The sequence below is a fragment of the Culex quinquefasciatus genome, chromosome 1 (genome assembly GCF_015732765.1).
Source record: "Culex quinquefasciatus strain JHB chromosome 1, VPISU_Cqui_1.0_pri_paternal, whole genome shotgun sequence".
In the NCBI taxonomy this organism is placed as follows: Eukaryota; Metazoa; Arthropoda; class Insecta; order Diptera; family Culicidae; genus Culex; species Culex quinquefasciatus.
In genome coordinates this window covers 29,515,701-29,531,986 of record NC_051861.1, presented here as the reverse complement: position 1 = coordinate 29,531,986, position 16,286 = coordinate 29,515,701, and the positions used below count along the sequence as shown (strand labels likewise).

The window sequence follows — 16,286 nt, the reverse complement described above, 5'->3', positions numbered from 1 at the left end:
AGAATTTAAGAATTTAAGAATTTAAGAATTTAAGAATTTAAGAATTTAAGAATTTAAGAATTTAAGAATTTAAGAATTTAAGAATTTAAGAATTTAAGAATTTAAGAATTTAAGAATTTAAGAATTTAAGAATTTAAGAATTTAAGAATTTAAGAATTTAAGAATTTAAGAATTTAAGAATTTAAGAATTTAAGAATTTAAGAATTTAAGAATTTAAGAATTTAAGAATTTAAATTTAAGAATTTAAGAATTTAAGAATTTAAGAATTTAAGAATTTAAGAATTTAAGAATTTAAGAATTTAAGAATTTAAGAATTTAAGAATTTAAGAATTTAAGAATTTAAGAATTTAAGAATTTAAGAATTTAAGAATTTAAGAATTTAAGAATTTAAGAATTTAAGAATTTAAGAATTTAAGAATTTAAGAATTTAAGAATTTAAGAATTTAAGAATTTAAGAATTTAAGAATTTAAGAATTTAAGAATTTAAGAATTTAAGAATTTAAGAATTTAAGAATTTAAGAATTTAAGAATTTAAGAATTTAAGAATTTAAGAATTTAAGAATTTAAGAATTTAAGAATTTAAGAATTTAAGAATTTAAGAATTTAAGAATTTAAGAATTTAAGAATTTAAGAATTTAAGAATTTAAGAATTTAAGAATTTAAGAATTTAAGAATTTAAGAATTTAAGAATTTAAGAATTTAAGAATTTAAGAATTTAAGAATTTAAGAATTTAAGAATTTAAGAATTTAAGAATTTAAGAATTTAAGAATTTAAGAATTTAAGAATTTAAGAATTTAAGAATTTAAGAATTTAAGAATTTAAGAATTTAAGAATTTAAGAATTTAAGAATTTAAGAATTTAAGAATTTAAGAATTTAAGAATTTAAGAATTTAAGAATTTAAGAATTTAAGAATTTAAGAATTTAAGAATTTAAGAATTTAAGAATTTTAGAATTTTAGAATTTTAGAATTTTAGAATTTTAGAATTTTAGAATTTTAGAATTTTAGAATTTTAGAATTTAAGAATTTTAGAATTTTAGAATTTAGAATTTTAGAATTTTAGAATTTTAGAATTTTAGAATTTTAGAATTTTAGAATTTTAGAATTTTAAATTTTAATTTTAGAATTTAGAATTTTAGAATTTTAGAATTTTAGAATTTTAGAATTTTAGAATTTTAGAATTTTAGAATTTTAGAATTTTAGAATTTTAGAATTTTAGAATTTTAGAATTTTAGAATTTTAGAATTTTAGAATTTTAGAATTTTAGAATTTTAGAATTTTAGAATTTTAGAATTTTAGAATTATAGAATTATAGAATTATAGAATTATAGAATTTTAGAATCTTAGAATTTTAGAATTTTAGAATTTTAGAATTTTAGAATTTTAGAATTTTAGAATTTTAGAATTTTAGAATTTTAGAATCACTAATGCCTCTGTGCTCTTGTACTAAGCTTACTGATTTTCCTAGAGAGCACAGTGGTATAGATAAAACGATGTCGATTTAGAAAAATAATGCATCTAAATCCAGAAAATTGTAAACGATTTTGTTCAAAAACTTTCAGCGATTTCGAAAACAACAAATGTTTTTGAACTATTTTACGGATTCGCTTACAAGAATTCTATCCGTGTGTCAAACAATGTTCCATTTATGTTTTAGATATTATTTTCAATTATTTCCTTTTTTTTTATATTTGATATAAGAATATTTTTCTTCCAAAATTTCTGGGGGGGCACAATGTATGGTCTGCCCCCCCAGCCAAATTTTAGGGGAGCAAAAAGTACCGTGCCCCCCCAGAGTCGGCGCCCCTGCTACTGTGTAACAAATATTATTTTGTAACAATGTTACAATGTAACATTCATTACACCGTTACATTGCTACACCACAACATTCGTTACACCGTAACATTGTTACACCGTAACATTGTTACACAACAACATTCGTTACACCGCAACATTCGTTACACCGTACTATGATTACACCGTAACATTCATTACACCGTACCATTGTTACACCGCAACATTCGTTACACCGTAACATTGTTACACCGCAACATTCATTACACCGTAACATTGTAACAACGTAGTAAAGGTTACACCGTAACATCGAGGTGTGGTGTGAACCTGAACCAGAAAAATGAACCTAGCCTAGCCGACGGCTTAGGCTCGTGGGAACACTGATGAAAACTATTTTTTTAGATTGTAAATATTTTTTTTACTGAATAGTCCAATCATAACCTAAAACTATGCCAATGGCACCAAATCGTTCAAAAAATTCCTTCTCGAAATACAGATTTTCTAATGTTTTCATAGCACTTTTCTATGGACAGCCCCCCAAATTTGTGTTGAGGCTTGTATGAAGAAACTAATGAAGCAAAAAGGCTTATTTGGACATAAGGATGAACAAAGTTCATTAAAATGATGAAATACAAAAAATACAATCAAGTTTTTTTTGCAAAATTCTTGAACACTGGCATTTTGTTTAATGTAAACAATTGATAACCTGATTGCGTCTTTCTTTTTATTGGCCAGACCTACTGCGTAAAGTTAACTGTAGAGACGATTCGATAACAGTTTTTTCTCAAAGCCCTCAAAATTTTTCTTTTAAGAGCAAATTTGTTAAGTCACTTTATTTCACGCAATTAACAAAGTTTTCCGTTTTCCCTCTTCTTTTTTTCAGATGAGACCCGGTGCATTTCTAGTGAACACAGCCCGCGGCGGACTAGTCGACGACGAGGCGCTCGCCCACGCGCTCAAGCAGGGCCGAATCCGGGCGGCCGCGCTGGACGTTCATGAGAATGAGCCATACAATGTATTTCAGGTTTACTTTGCTACTAGATTCTAAACCTTTCCTCTATGTGTCTGTTGTTGGTTCATGTTTGTGGCAGAATTCTCCAGTCTTTGTTTATGTTTTTTTTTTTGTTTTGCTGTTTTTTCGAAAAGAAAAGTAAAGTGAGAATAATCGCGTAACAAAAGCTTACCATCAGCTCATTTGATCATATTTATGTTTGTTGCAATCACTGTTGAGTAACAAAATACATAATCACGCAATTCATAGTCAAGTTCTCATCCAAATGGAGTAAAACACGAACTAAGCCATTAACAGTCGTAACTCACTAACACTTTCCATACATGACATACACTGTCATTGCTAGGATTAGCCGTAGGAGGTATTTAGTTTGTGTGCGTTTGTGTTGTAGACTCAGAAAAAAAAACTAATACCATTAACACTAGTCACTATCATAGTCATTTGTGGGTTATGGCGTGTGCCAATCGAGAGTAAAACCCACAACACTCCTAACAAACGGTCCTCTCTTGTTCCCCCCCTCTTTATCAAAGGGTGCCCTGAAAGATGCCCCCAACCTGCTGTGTACGCCCCACGCCGCCTTCTACAGCGAGGCGGCCACGACCGAGCTGCGCGAGATGGCGGCCAGCGAGATCCGGCGGGCAATCATCGGCAACATCCCAGACTGTCTGCGGAACTGCGTCAACAAGGAGTACTTCCTGCGATCGTCGACGGCGGCGGCGCCGGAGGATACTCGGAAGGTAAGATTCGACACAGGGTTTAGGACTAGCAAGCTGGGTCTGTCGATTGAATTCATCAAAAAGTTGTGCCGGCGTGGTGTCGATTCGAGAAAATGTATAAACATGTTTCATAGGGCAAAACATTTCCGTGGAGAATTTCCTTATCCTCTTAAAAAGTACCAACGATTAGACGTTCAGCTGCTAAGAGAACACCTAATCATAACTGAATACAGAGCAAGTGAATATTTTGGAAGAATAATTTCAGACCCCCGGCGTTATTTGGCCCCGCCGTCTGGCTCCTCTCCGACTGGCACCACGTCTGGCGCTAATTTTGATGGATGATGAACTGATACACTTGCATTAGAAAAAAAAATCGTAACGTATAAAACAAAAATAAACCGGCGGCTATTCTCCAGGTGGACTGCAGCAGGCCCATAGTACAACCCCGCTCGAGGCCCCGCACAGTGCAGGATCGCACGGGCCCCCCAGCGGTCCCCCGCCACCGTCTGTCGCCGTACCACCTGTCTCCGGCGTGACGGCGCCACCACCACAAGGTATACTACTACAAACCCCACATCATTCTATGGTCAGCAAATCGGTATGTTAACACAGAAGACGAGTGAGCTAAAACCAAAATCATTTAATGCAAACAGTTAGTTGAAAAACGCAACACGAACACTTTTGAAACAAGCTGTGTGGTTGTAAACGTATGTTTGTGTGAATGTTGTGTTTCAACTTGATTAGTTTCTTTTTGTTGTGTTTTTTGCCTCAAACAAATTTTGATTTAAATATTTATCTGTTTATCTGTCTATTAGGCTATTGTTAAACATATTTCTAAATCTACCTTTTGTTTGGCATGAACTCCTGTTCTATTACTAAATGTATAAAAAAATGTTCAAACTTCTCTACTAACACAAACATGTTATTTATTATTGCTTTTTGGTTTTCTTAAACACTAATTTTACCGCAACCACAAACACACACATTCAGCACTTGCTATTGCCCAACGACAAAGCAATAGTAATTGTTCAAGTCAACATTCACACCCACATAACACACACACACACAGTTGTTTTGAAAACCCCCATTTCTGTTGCCGATGTGCTGAAACTGCCAGTTGATGGCATTTGCGCGCGCGCGCCTATGGATCACTTGTGTACTGGGAAACTAGCGATGACTTGTGAAAGACCATTTACCAATGACCACTTTCATGCCCCCACCCCCAAACAAATCAAAAGAACACTTTCAAACCTATTTTGCATATTTTTGCCTCTTCCACAGAGCTCGTCTCACTGTTTCTCGGAAGAAACAACAACTAGCAACCGTTAAATTTGAACGGCCAAACACCAACGCTTGGTCAAAGTGTGTAGGGAGAGGGAGGAAAAGAAAAAGAGAGAGAGAGAGCGAGTGAGAGAGAAAGAGAAAGAGAGGAATTAAAAAGGGAGCATAAGAGCGATAATCGTCCCTTTTTGTTTTGTTTAGCTTCAAATACCACCCATCAGTAGTGCGCGCGAAAGGAAAGGAGGATGCGCGCCGCTCTCATTTTCGCAGTCACTCACTCACACACACACACACAGACAGACATACTTAACCTAACTCACTCTCATTTGTCGCTGGAACTCATCGAATCGCTCATCTCAGCCGGATTTACTTTTGCTTTCGTTTCGGTTTGCAAAACGAGGAGGAAACACGCGCAATTTTAGGGTACGAAATTGATCGAATCGCGCCGAGCATGGTTTGGATTCGTTTTGAGCACACTTTCGCGATTTAAACATCAAACAGTAATACTTTTTTTTTCGAGGACTAAAGAAAGAGATAGAGAGAGTAACGCAGATTCGACGTAGACAAGTAGTTCATGATCGTTAGTGTGTACAACACTGTACTTGGTACAGTACTTTTAAGGGAGAAAAGAAAAAGCTAATAAATCTTATCATTTCTAACATTTCGTAAGCAAATAGGTGTAAAATTCGATTTCCTTGAACGATAATTACTAGAAAGTCGATTTCGATAAACACTGTACCCCGTGCACTTTCGTGGCATTTTTTTCTTCTTATTTAGACTACAATAAAGCATACGCAAAACGCAATTGACTGTTTTATTGTATTTTTTGTTCTTCATCCGAATCTTCAACCACGACCACAGCGTGTAAATCTAAATAAACTGAAAATATTAAAGAAAAAAAGCAAAATATGGATTTTGACTTCTGATGATTGTGCTTATGGTACCAACTATAACCTAATATCCGCTGGCCGGCTACGAAATTATCGAAAAGTGTAAACTGTATTAGGCTTCGTTTATGCTGATACAACTTATCGCAGCCCCGAAAATAGCCCTCGCACTGCTCAAAGTGATCTATTTCAAAATAACAGAGCATCTTTCGGTCCAATTGCGGTGTCATTGGGCATTATCTGGCCCCGCCTAAACATCATAGCAAGCACGATAAAGTCAGTTATTTGGAGTTGGTTTCACCAAATTTGTAGGTGCTTAACTCTCCATTAATGTTTACACAAATTCTCAATTTTGTAAAAATAATAAGATCATTATTGTTTTCTATTTTGTAAGGGTTTTAAAGAAAAATCCATAGAAACATTTTTGTTTTTCACCTATATGGCAAATTTGGAAGTTCTACTATTTTCTAAAAAAAATCTTTATAGATGATTCCAAAGTTTAGTATTTAAGAAGAAACTGGATTTTGTAAAATATTATAATAATATCATAATAAAGCAGTTAAAATAGCAGTTTAAGCATTGTTCATATGCTGTATTTCGTCAAAAGTTTAAAACGATTTAAACCTTGATGAAAGTTACTTTTTGCAATTCCGTCTTGAAACTTCCTACTTTTCCTGTCATTCTCGCGTGACGAAACAGCCTACTTTTATCTACTAAAAATAACAGAATCGAATAGAAACACATTTCAAAACAAATGCTGAAAAGTTCTACTTTTCAGCACTGAAATGGATGCTGAAAAGTTGAACTTTTCAGCACTAGTTTTGAAAAGTAATACTTTTCAACATTTTTTTTTATTTAAACGATTTGTTGACAAATACATGAACAATCGACTTATAATTTCACTCAATGTGTGTTTTTCAGAAATGCAAAAAATGTTGTATGGAACTCGTTGCAAACCTTGATTTTTTCAGCACTTGTCGTATTTATCCAACTCGGTGAACCTCGTTGGATAAATGTACGACACGTGCTGAAAAAATCTTCTTTTTGCAACTTGTTGCATAAACCACTATTTCAGCACTCAAATGAGTGCCTAAAAGTCTAGATCAACATTTGAAAAGGGCGAAAACTTTTCAACACTTTTTCGCTTTTTAGTTGACCAAACACGTCGTGTGTTGTGAGGCAGTAAAACAGTCGCTAAACTCGTTTTTTTCAGCACTCGTCGTATTTATCGAGTTGCAAAACTCGTTTAAAAACAATTAACAAAAAAATTTGGAGCTCTAAAACTTGAGTTTTCGGTAAACCAATGCTGAAAACAATTTCTCTTATTGAAGAATTCGACGACGTTTTTTCCGCTAGGTTCGCTGTTGTTCCAGCGGTGTTCGGAATGACAGCCCCCATACAGTTTGAGCAGTTTTTTTGGGAAAAATTGCGTTTATAATGAAAAATCAAGCATTTTCAGAAAAGTGGGGTATTGCAAAGTGTGGCAATTTCGCTAACGATCATGATGGTGATTTGTAGTGATTAATTGTGACTGGTATTTTATTTAAACGATTTTTCTAAAAAGATGATCGATATGAAATGAAATATTATGTAAAAGTGTTTAAACTTTACTTTTATTTCCGTTTGACCAAAATATTGACCTAAAAAATGCATTTTGGTGATTTTTTGGAAATTTTTGAAAAAATTCGAATAACTGGCAATGTATTGAAAAAATATTGTAATTATGCTGTAATATGACTCTAATAGTTTGTTCTATCAATAATACACACATAAGGAACATTATCAATCAAATAAATCTTATTTAAATCAATTATTCGAAAGATCTTTTTGGTAAATTTGTGGAAAAAACATGAAAAATTAACTCAGCCCCTATGATTAATACATCATTCGATTCGTTTATGCGATTGCCACACTTAACAATAACTTACATCGACGTTAAAAAATATTTGAAGGAAATAAAAATCAAAAACTGGAAAAAAAAACTAATATTTCCAAGCACGATGTCATTCCGAACATCTCTCAATTGAGAGATTCGACAGAAATGTTCACGCATCCTGGTGGCGATTAGAAGCACTACGCAACGATGTTCGGAATGACAGCGTGTTTGGAAATATTTTTTTTTTGCAGTTTTTGATTTTTATTTCCTTCAAATATTTTTTAACGTCGATGAAAGTCATTGTAAAGTGTGGCAATCGCATAAACGAATCGAATGATGTAAAAATCATAGGGGCTGAGTTAATTTTTCATGTTTTTTCCTCAAATTTACCAAAAAGATCTTTTGAAAAATTGATTTAAATATGATTTATTTGATTGATAATGCTCCTTATATGTGTATTATTGATAGAACAAACTATTAGAGTCATATTACAGCATAATAACAATAATTTTCTCAAAAAATTGCCAGTTATACGAATTTTTCCAAAAAAATCCAAAAAATCACCAAAATGCATTTTTAAGGTCAATATTTTGGTCAAAGGGGAAGAGAAGTAAAGTTTAAACACTTTTACATAACATTTCATCATTACTTTTAACTTTTGCAACATTTAACTCAAGTTATCCAAAATATCGATCATCTTTTTAGAAAAATCGTTTTAATAAAATTCCAGTCACAATTAATCACTACAAATCACCACGCATTATGATCTTTAGCGAAATTGACACACTTTGCAATTTCCCACTTTTCTGAAAATGCTTGATTTTTCATCATAAACGCGATTTTTCCCTAAAAACTGCTCAAACTATATGGGGGCTGTCATTCCGAACACCGCTGGAACAACAGCGAACCTAGCGAAAAAAACGTCGTCGAATTCTTCAATTGGAATCTGGCATATTTTTTTTTTTTTGAAAATGTTGACTAAAAACACGTTTAAAAAAATAGGTTTACGCTACTTGTGTCTTTGCTGCCAGATCTCTATACCGCTTGAGGCAGCCAGATATACAGATAAATCTGTATTACACAGATTTTTCGATCCCAAAAATCACAAAAATCTGTATGTACAGATTTTTTTTAAATGATTTTATTTAAAAATTTCAACAATTTATTAATTGAATTATGCTTTAATATGATTAAAAAGCTTAAATCTACTGTTAAAAATTCAAAAAAATGTCCTGTGGCTTCGAATTTGACATGATACAGATTTATTTATGAGAAAATACAGATCTCCCATGAAATAATCTGGCATCGTTGGCTTGAGGAGTGTAGTTAGCTGCGTATGACGTTTCACATGTGTATGTATTAGTGAACAAAAGGGAAAAGAGAGGTTCGTTCTCTCTGTTTTTTCTCTCAGAGTGCTTGTTGAATCTCTTTCGACGGAGATTTTTTCATCGTACTTCCTCTAATAAATTTTCATATTTCGTGCTTGCCATTTCATTAGGGCACATAACTATTTTAAGCAAGAGTGTGTCCCTTTTATATCTTATGTAAACTGTCATTTGAGTTTGAAATGTTAGGCTCCATTTGATATGAGGAGGATTAGCAGTAGTAGAAACCAAATACTCTTCATATCGAAAAATTCATGTGATAATTTTCCGTGAGACACTTACAAAAAATCGCCATTTATATGTTGTAACTGCGTTGTTTCGTTGTCAGATTACGGTTACTCTACTTAGTCAAATACTCACACATTAAAAATATTAGTATTATTCTGGGGACAAATCCTAGTCAAACCTACTACTGTTCTGAGTACACAAGTTTTCCATAAGCAAAGCGTAAAAAGTTAAAATCAATTTAAAATAAAACGCACAGCATTCAAACACTGACATATTCGTAAGCATTGTACAAAAAGCTCACCTAGTTTGTTACGTTGTTTCATAAATGTATTCATTCGTTTCCTTCACTTTTTGCGATTTAGTGCAGTAGAGAGTGGTTACCGATGTTGTGAACGACATTTAAAATATATATATTATAAAAAATGAAACACAAAAACTGATGCTTCCAAAAATCAGAGCCAACCTTTTCTCAAAGTTGGAAAAAATTGGCCCGGGGAACCGATCTTGACGCTAACGCGCCATTTTCTTTGTTTTTCTTTCTTTTTCTCTCAACGTCTCCTCGTTCCGCCCCTCCACACGACGGAAACACACATCATGGCCGAACCCCTCCGAACGTTGCGCGCGCAGCCTCTTAGTGCCCCCGATCCAAGTAATCATCATTCGGTTAAGCCGGAACCGTCGGAAGTACATTAGTTTCATTATTAACTTTATTACTATTATTATTATGTGTACGGACTTACGATTAGGTTGACAAGTTGACGTAAAATGAGAGCGAGAAAAAGAGATAGAATTGTGCGAAAATGAGAAAAAAATAAAAAAAGAAACTTTTTATTTCAGTTTAAGCCAGATTAAAACCAGAAACACACAAGGAAAAAAAATACATTAGTAAGAGGGAATACAAAAACAACACAAGAGAATAAATGAAAACAAATATATATTGAGCGCGCAGATGAGAGAATCACAATGCGAGAGAGCAAGAGAAAGAGCGAGCGAAAGAGAGCGCGAAGATCGATAATAATGATACAAACATTGCAGAAGTAAAAAAAAATGTGAGATAAATGATTATTAGTAAGATGTGCGAAGTTACTGCAAGCAAAGTATATAAGTAAAAGTGAGAGGGCGACCAGCAACAAAATAAGAAAGAAAAAAAAACACTAAAAAGTAATACAAAATAGTTTTGTGTAAGAGAAAACTATGTAAAAATACAGGTGTAAAAACAATACAACTGCAGAGAAACCCAACCACTAAACATAACCACCACGATTTTGAAGAGAAGATGAAAAAAAAAATTAGTCAACACACTACTGCGTAGGGTTCCACACCACAACACAAACAGAACATAGAACTAACAAAACAGAAGAACAATCTAACAAAAGATGAAAAAAAAAAACAAGAATAGTTTCAGCTTCCAAGAGAGTAAACAAAGAAAGGTATACATCTATTTCGACAAAAAGTTAAACGAAACAAAAAACCCCGAGCTGGATTAAACAACAACACAGACATACACATTTATACGTTGTAGCGTGGTACATTTAAAAAATGAGAATTGCTTCCTTTTTGTTTTTAACTTCTTAATGATAACGATAATTGGATTATATTTTTTATTTTTTCTCTGTAAGTAGAAGAACAGAAATTCCTTTTATTTTTAAATGTACGTAGGGATTAAAGTTAAACAAAAAAAAGTAAAAGCAGAACTTAGAAGCGCGTGTGTAAGAGCGAGAGAGTTTGAACGCGTGAGAGGAAACTGATTAATTTTGGGCGGGAGAGAGTGAGTGAGAGAGAGAGAGCGTGTGCGCGAGAGAATTAGTTTAAACGTGACGAGCGGAAACACGGACAGCAGAATAGGGGAGAGCGTTGCGTTTTCTGATTGCAACCTTTGAAACGAGTTGAAACGCACGATCACGCGCGATTTCGATCCAGTGGATGACGCTCTTGAAAATTACCCTTCAAATAGAAATCCAAACGAGGAAGGTAACATTTATCTTGCTTCCTTTTTGCACACAATCAAAATGTTCCACTGAAAGAGGGAGAGAGAGAGTGCCATATTTCGAGTGCATTTTCGAAACCAAGTCGAATCTGATCTCTTCTAGCAGCTCGAAATTGAGTTAGGTACAAATGTAAACAGAAATAAAAATAAAGTCAATTGGCATCTTCCCCGGTCGCCACGAATCACTCGCGGTGCGTTTCATCTTTGTGTCCTAGCGTGCTAAGGCACGCAAGGCTCAAAAAGCAGTGTCAAGGTTGTGCAATCAGAAACACCAAGCAGCAAATTTTAAACTAATTGATAAGAACAGAAAAAAAAACACTCCCCTAAACCACATATGCTTTAAGGATGTAAGTGAAATTGGTTAAGTAAAAAAAAAAACAACAAAACAAACAAAAGCAACTACAGAGAAATTCAATAAACAATACAGCAACAACAAACCACGCAGCCAACTTTTACCCGCACACACGAACACATAATGGCAATCATCCAGTAAGGAAAGCAGTTTTCCCTCCAAACTGTGCGTGTGTGCAGGAAAAAAAAACATCTTCTGAAAAGATAAGAGAAGCTGCTCCGGACACAACAAACTAGATTTACTTACCTGGTAGTGTGAGCTGGGCATTCGTTGTCGTCGTTGTGTTGAGGAAATGAAACATACAAACTACAACAGCCGAAAAACTAATAAAAAAAACAATATAAAAAAGATGAAGTAAAAGCAAAATGCATTCCTTTGTGCAACCATTTGAAAGAAGAAGCAAAAAATATGTTGAGGCAGAAAAGAAATCAACAGAGAACACACAAACCCACACACATTCACACACGAGCAAAACCTGTGAGTAATGAGGAGGAAATAGAACAAAAACTTCTGTGTAAATGGGACAGCAAAATCTGAAAGGAAGGCATACAAATAAAAAAATGCAATGGGTAAAAAGTAATAAAAATATATCGTTTTTTTCGTTTATTAAGATATCACATCTTTGAAGTTTAGTCCGCTCTTAACCTTATACACAGATGCGCAGATTTATTTCCCTTTTCCACAGGCCCTTTTTCTGTGCCTTTTCTATTTATTTCCCTTTTCCTGTTTCGAAAGTGTATCATTAACACTCAACTGTTCTCTTCTTTTGACATCCGGTTAGTGGCTGTTAACTAGGGTAACAAAAGCAACTTTTTGTTAAAGATTTTTTTTAAGATTTTATAAAATATTTATTCAGAAAAGTCGCTGAAAATTAAGAAAAGCTACCAAATTTCTAATAAATATGCCTAACGAGGCTCTAACTTACTCATTTGAGCAATATTTGACCTTCAATAAAAAAAAATTCCAATCCAAATTCACCAGATTTTTTGATTTCTTTGAAATAACTCCAGAATCAAAGCTTGAAGAACCAAAATAACCGAATACAAATCTTTTCTTTGCATAATTTGTTATGACAATACAGCAACATTTTGCCCGGATACAAATTTGAGTATTAAACAATGCAAAACAAAGATAATTTCATTAAAACGCTGTTTATTACATAATAGGCTCTCAAAATTATATTTTCAATCCTCTACCATGTTACACCACTACTTTTTGAATTTTTTTTGAATCAATTGCATTGTAGAGAACAGTTTTCTGAACAAGTTCCCTAAAAAAAGTATCAGTTTTGGTTCAATATAGGCAGAGATATGCCCATTTCGTAAAAAAAAGGATTTAAATACCTTTCGTATGATGAATACCGCCTACTCAGATGATTTTATTGATGATTTTTTTTTTTGTTTAACTTTAGAGGCAGTTTTACGACCCCCGAGTCTTTTGTGGTCTCTGTTGCAAGTTTCTGCTCATTTCTAGGCGTCCGAAGGTTTTGTGTGGTGAGTCACCCAAAACCTCTTTTACGCAAATGGACCAACGTTTTACTTCCCATCCGATAGGGTGGGTACGAATTGTGAAAATTTCTCAGATCAAGTTCTGGTGTGGTTCCCTTTGTAGGGCATACCCATAGAGACTCTCACGTCAAATTTTAGCTCATTTGAAAACTGGCTTGTCTCTAGCGGGTTCAAGTTTTCTTGGGAATGACTATGGGAAATTTTGGACCATTAGTTGCTGAGATGTCGACAGTAGAAAATTGTGGGTTGTTTTGGTGAGACTTAGAAAACTTCAATTTTCTTGTTTATTTAAACCGCTGTATCTCAGAAACCAGAGAGCCAATCTTCAATGTCTCGTAGACAATTTTATAGCAAATTTTCTGAACTTTTCAAAAAAAATATTTTCAGAAATGTAGAATTGTACACTATTTTTAGAAGTAAAAAAAAAACTGCTAACATTTTGCTAAAATCAAACATTCGGTGGATATGTCTTGAAAACGGTGTCCTTTATCAAAAATCTGTAAAGTTTTTTTTAATTCAAAAGTAACATTTTTTTTACAAAAATCACTTTTTTTTACTGTGTCCCGAAAGTGGCGGGTTTTTATCCCCTGAAACATATCAAGAAATCTCGAAAATAAAAAAAATACGTTTTTTGGGAAATTATTTTTTTTTGAAAAAAGTTAATTAAAAAATCGGCATTTTTTTTCCGTGTACACCAATGCATACAACTTTGCCCAAGACACCAAATTGATCAGAAATTTCACTCAAAAGTTACAGCTTTTTGAATATTTAGCAGCCAACATTGTATTGAAACTTGTATGGGTGAACCAATGCACAGTGGTCCAGATCGCAAAATTAAGTGGAAAATGTATTTTCCGAAAAATTGTGCCGTTTTGGAGCTTTGGTATCTTCACTCTTCAGAAGAGTTGTTGCAAAGGAAAAGGGTAATCTTTTGGTTTGGTTGAAAATTAGGGTGGTTCACGATTAGGGTGATTTTGAAAATCTAACTTCACAGGAATATTTTTGGGATTTTTTTGTCTTCTAGAAAGTTGTTGGGCTTGCCAATCCAAGCAACTTTGTCGAAGACACCAACATTTTATCTCGTAATCTACGCCTTCTATGACCAAATTTATAGAAAGCATCTGAGCAAACCTTCAAAAATCAGTTTTTTAAACGTGGCATTTTAGGGTTAAGCTTTAGAGAAAAGTGATATTCTGAGCACTTTTAGAACTCTAAAAAACGAACATTGTTATTTTTTGACATGTCAATTTGGACTTGAGGGTCAGAAGTTACAGCCATTTTAAGGTAAAAAAGAAGCAAATTTAAAACTTAAATATCTCGAAAAGGCGCAAGCCAAATTTTAAGCACCAGGTTGCATTTGAAAGAGCAGATCTAGCACTACAAACGCTGAGAATATCTCAAGGTTGTTTTTCTTTAAACTGGAGATATATGTATTTGAAAAAGTCTAATTTTTAATTGAAAACCATATGGGACCACCCTAACGAAATTCGAAAATTGTTTAAATATATGTTTTTCCATGTAATTTTGCCTGCTGAATCTGAATTTGCCCTCAGAATTGAGCCAAAGTGCCGAAAATCGATTTTTTGGTCATATTTTGGGTTTCTTTATAAAATTGGGTACTAAAGCCCTATGACATTTTTTATGTACAACGGTTAAAAACACGCTTAAAACACATTTCTGATCACTTTTTTTCATTTTAATGCAATTTTTTTTTTTTTTTTTGACAAGACAACATTTTTTCGATGGATCAACTATGGTCCCCTTGGAACGCGCTGTCAAGTAGGAGCTTTTCTGTCAAGAAGGACCGCGAGGTAAATTTTTCAAAATTGATTTAAAAATCCATTTTAAACTTTTTGTGGTCGTACAAAGGGTCATTGTACTCATAAAAATAAGCTTTATCGCTGTAAACAATAATATCAGCAATCATTTTAGGACCCAATTATCATATAAACTCAAATTATGACCAAAAATTCGATTTTTCGACACTTTGGCTTCAGAGGACAAATTCAGATTTAGCGGGCAAAATTACATGGAAAAACATATGTTTGAACAATTTTCGAATTTCGTTAGGGTGGTCCCATATGGTTTTCCCTTGAAAATTAGACTTTTTCAAATAAATATATCTCGAGTTTAAAGAAAAAATCCCCTAAGATTTTCTCAGCGTTTGTAGTGCTAGATCTGCTCTTTCAAATGCAATCTGGTGCTTAAAATTTGGCTTGCGCCTTTTCGAGATATTTAAGTTTTAAATTTGCATCTTTTTTACCTTAAAGTCCAAATTGACATGTCAAAAAATAACAATGTTCGTTTTTTAGAGCTCTAAAAGTGATCAGAATATCACTTTTCTCTAAAGCTTAACCCTAAAATGCCACGTTTAAAAAACTGATTTTTGAAGGTTTGCTCAGATGCTTTCTATAAATTTGGTCATAGAAGGCGTAGATTACAAGATAAAATTTTGGTGCCTTCGACAAAGTTGCTTGGATTGGCAAGCCCAACAACTTTCTAGAAGACAAAAAAATCCCAAAATATTCCTGTAAAGTTAGATTTTCAAAATCACCCTAATCGTGAACCACCCTAATTTTCAACCAAACCAAAAGTTGCCACTTTCCATTTGCATCAACTCTTCTGAAGACACCAGAGCTCCAATACGTCACAATTTTTCGGAAAATACATTTTCCACTTAGTTTTGCGATCAGGACCACTGTGCAATGACAAAAAATAGTTTCTTTGGTCATAGGGAAGGCCCCCACAAAGTTTGGGCCAAATAAAAAAATACAAAAAAAAATAAAAATGTTCGAAATCGGCCGATTTCGTAGAGAATTGCTCACTTGTTGTTCTCAATTTTGACATATTCGGAGTCTTTGGGAAATTCCACGTTAGTTTGAGGTGCTCTGCCGTTCTACGCATAATTGTACCATGTTCAAAAAAGTGCAACTGAGAAAAACGCGATTGAAATTTTTCGACCGATTTCTGTGTTTCTACGCATAATTGTCCCGTGGGTTCCTATTCGCCCTATGTGTCCCTAATCGCCCCAGTTAGCAGTTTATCACCCTTATTTGTGATCCTCTTGCTATACAACAGGTAAACAAGGCATAATGCTTAGTAAAACTAATGATTCCGTGTAAGAAAATACTTGGTGGGACAATTATGCGTAGAAGTTCAACGATGGGACAAACAGACTTGGTGTTATTTTTGATGAGTTTCCGAACAAAGTACCAGATTTTATGTGTTTTTCTTAAAGTACACATCAGACTAAACTTAAA

At 33.7% G+C, this 16,286-nt stretch overlaps 1 protein-coding gene across 5 annotated transcripts in view; it reads left to right on the top strand.

Annotated features, from left to right (window-relative positions):
* Nucleotides 1-12,104, top strand: part of LOC6038058 (C-terminal-binding protein) — a 116,537-nt gene extending 104,433 nt beyond the window's left edge. The window contains exons 5-8 of one of the 5 annotated variants that reach the window (XR_005276580.1): nt 2,678-2,818; nt 3,337-3,543; nt 3,939-4,120; nt 9,807-12,104. Coding sequence is in view for 3 of the 5 variants with exons in the window: in XM_038248688.1 (XP_038104616.1) it covers nt 2,678-2,818; nt 3,337-3,543; nt 3,939-4,058 (468 nt within the window). In the remaining 2 variants the exon portion in view is untranslated. Of the gene's footprint in view, nt 1-2,677; nt 2,819-3,336; nt 3,544-3,938; nt 4,121-4,803; nt 5,609-9,806 lie in introns of those variants that run through there. The other 4 variants (XR_005276581.1, XM_038248688.1, XM_038248689.1 and 1 more) reach the window with 4 other exon arrangements.
* Nucleotides 12,105-16,286: the final 4,182 nt, after the last annotated feature.